This window comes from Sarcophilus harrisii, chromosome 3, assembly GCF_902635505.1.
Source record: "Sarcophilus harrisii chromosome 3, mSarHar1.11, whole genome shotgun sequence".
Lineage (NCBI taxonomy): Eukaryota > Metazoa > Chordata > Mammalia > Dasyuromorphia > Dasyuridae > Sarcophilus > Sarcophilus harrisii.
The window spans coordinates 364972038-364975091 of NC_045428.1; the positions used below are offsets into that span (position 1 = coordinate 364972038).

The window sequence follows — 3054 nt, forward strand, 5'->3', positions numbered from 1 at the left end:
TCAGGACTGTCCATCTTTTCTTTGCTTCATTGAAAATTATTCTTTTGTTCTTTGCTATGTACTTTTTATTCTTTTTCCCCTTTTCATTCTCCCCCCCCCCCCCCAAGGCTTCAAAGACTTCTTTAAATGCAATTCCCATCTCTTCTGTGAAAGTTTTATATATATACATTTAGATATATAAATACATATATATATTTTAATGAACTGCTCTGATATTTACTGTATATTGGCACTTAAATATTTTTTGCTTTATAAACCTATTTGTTTTTCATATCTGTAAGTTGTTTCTTTCGAAAGACTATAAATTCATTGAAGACAAGTGCTGTGACATCTTTGTGTGTTTGCACTATTCTGGACATATGTGAAGTACTTGATAAATCATCCTAGACATTAACTGAATGTTCTTGTATCTTTTTCATTTTTTTCCTTTTATTCTTCCATCTCTGTTGTACTATGAACAGAAAATATATGCAGGCACCGTACATTAATTCTCAGAAACATTCTATCCTGTTCTGAACAACTTCTCCCCACCTCCACCAAATTCTTGACATTTGGAACACATAAAAGATTAGAAAATTAAGTTTGGAGATAGAACAACTTTAAAGAGGCCTGTGCTACTAAGTTTGTATGTGAAGCCTTCTGCAAGAGCCTCTTTCTTTTCCTGTCTGCTATGGTCTGGGAGTAGGCATACTGGAATTAGTTAACAGGGGTTTCTTGTAATGTGTGCCTCTTTCATACCTCCAGTATCTCCAAATCAGGTTTCTTCATAGATTACTGAGCACTTGCCAGTTTTCATGTCCTTTAGAAGTGATCTTCCTTGTTCACTCACTATAAATAACTATCCTAAGAAGCAGAAGGCAAACCTAATGATTCCTAGGAAAGAATGGAGTTGGTGCGCCCTTGATTTATTTACCCATGACTTAATAGAATATAGCAGTTACTACTCTTCCAGTATATATGTCTCATTCTTATTAGAAATCTTAGCCCTTAGCTGGAATTTACCTTTAATGGATCTGACACTTTGGGAGTCCTAGAGATCCTTGAGTTCTCCTAGTTAAATGCAAAACTCCAAAAGTATCTGTTCTCTTCAAACTAAGATGTAATTTCAAGCTAAAAAGGCCTTTTAGAGAAGAAACTCTAATTAGATACATTTTTACTCGTCTCTAATTATTATCTTAGCAAACTGCCCATCTTAGTTATCTGTTGTGTTTTCAGTGGAACTACAATAAAAATGAGAGATGGTTTCTGTTTCTTCAGAGATCCTTCCCAAGACCTCCATATTTTTCTCTTTATATAACTCTCGTTCCTTCCTCTAGAAAATCCCTCTCATACTGGTGTTCTGCCTTTCTTAGTTCAAAGTTTTGCTTCAATCTGCCTTGATGGGGGAGGGGGTCAATGGGGCTGCACTTCTTTGTGCCCCCCCAGCCTCCACAATGCTGACTTCATCTCCTTGTTACGAAGTGTGTAGATGATGGGATTGAGCAAAGGTGTAATGACTGTGTAGAAAACAGCCACCACTCCATCCACTGGCTCTTGGGAGCCTGGCCGCAAGTAGATGAAGGTACAGGGCACATAGTAGACAACTACCACAGTGAGATGGGCAGCACAGGTCGAGAAGGCGTTTCGGCGTCCATCAGCAGAGCGGATGCGAAGGATGGCGGCTACGATGTAGCCATAGGAAGTAAGGATGAGCACAAAGCAGGTGAGGGCCAAGAAACCAATGTCCACAAAGGTGACCAGTTCATTGATGATGGTGTCGGCACAGGCGAGCCGCAGCATGGCGGGAATGTCGCAGAAGAAATAGTCGACCTGGTTGGGGCCACAGAAGGGGAGACGGAACATGAAGCAAGTCTGGAAGATTGAATGGAGAGAGCCACCCAGCCAAGTGCCCAAGGCGAGGCAATTACAGACATTTCGGGTCATGATGGTAGCATAATGCAGGGGCTTACAGATGGCAAGGAAACGGTCATAAGCCATTAAAGTGTAGAGGAAGCATTCAGTGCACCCCAAGAAGTGGAAGGAGAAGAGCTGAATCACACAGCCCCCAAAGGAGATAACCTTGCTGTCCAACAGAAAGCCAGCCAGCATCTTGGGGACAATGGCGCAAGAGATGGTCATGTCCAGAAAAGAGAGGTGGCAGAGAAACCAGTACATGGGGCGATGGAGTCGGACATCCACTAGTATGGTGAGGATGATCAGCCCATTACCAGAGATGGTGAGGAGGTAGATGGCAAGGAAGACCAGGAAGAGTGGGACCCCAAGCTTGGGGTGATGGTGAAGGCCAACCAGGATGAAATGGGTCACAAAAGTTTGATTGCCACTTTGCATTGCCTTGATGTTAACTCCTGCTGCTAAAGAGACTACAAGAAGGAGAATTCAGGACCTCTCCTAGCATCAAGCCTTGCACATTAGAGTTTATATATTTAGCAAGAATGGAGAGAGGAGTACTGGACTTGGAATTAGGAAGATCTGCATTCAAATCTTGCCTTATTTATTTACTAGCTATGTGACCTCAGGCAAGTCCTTCTCTTGGGTCTCAGTTTCTTTATGTCTAAGATGAGAAGGCTGAATTTAAGAATCTCTAAATTCTCTTCCAGATTAATTAATTATTACATGTTTCTCCAATAATTCAGTGTTCTCTCACTTTTCTCCCTCACACACACTTCTCAGATTTATTAGCACCTCTTTCAGCCTAGTTTCACAACTCCAACTCTCTGATGGACATCGCAAATTGGCTATCTTAAATTCAACAAACCCTAAAGTGAGCTCATTACCTTCCTCCCCTAACCCTTCTGCCAAATCCCTCCTTTTTAACTTTCCTATTATTATTGAGGACACCATCATTCTCCCAGTCACCCAGGTTAGCCAAGGGTCATCTTTGACTAATATTCTCTCACTCTCTTCATATTTAATCACTGCCAAGTCCTTTTGGTACAATAAACCACATGTCTCATATACACTACTTTCTCTCCTCTGACACTGACACCACCCTGATGCAGGCCCTTATTAATTAATGCTTAGACTATTATAATAGTCTTATGGCTGATCTTACTG

The 3054-nt window shown here is 41.3% G+C and overlaps 1 protein-coding gene across 1 annotated transcript; it reads right to left on the reverse strand.

The window, feature by feature from the left end:
* Positions 1-1392: 1392 nt before the first annotated feature.
* Positions 1393-2364, reverse strand: LOC100930076 (olfactory receptor 10G6). Its single transcript, XM_012544921.3, has one exon. It carries the CDS (start codon positions 2326-2328, stop codon positions 1393-1395), a length of 936 nt encoding a protein of 311 aa, XP_012400375.1. The 5' UTR covers positions 2329-2364.
* Positions 2365-3054: the final 690 nt, after the last annotated feature.

What these genes read in the sequence shown, in the direction of transcription:
- LOC100930076 (XM_012544921.3), bottom strand. Translation starts at nt 2,328, where the DNA reads ATGCAAAGTGGCAATCAAACTTTTGTGACCCATTTCATCCTGGTTGGC.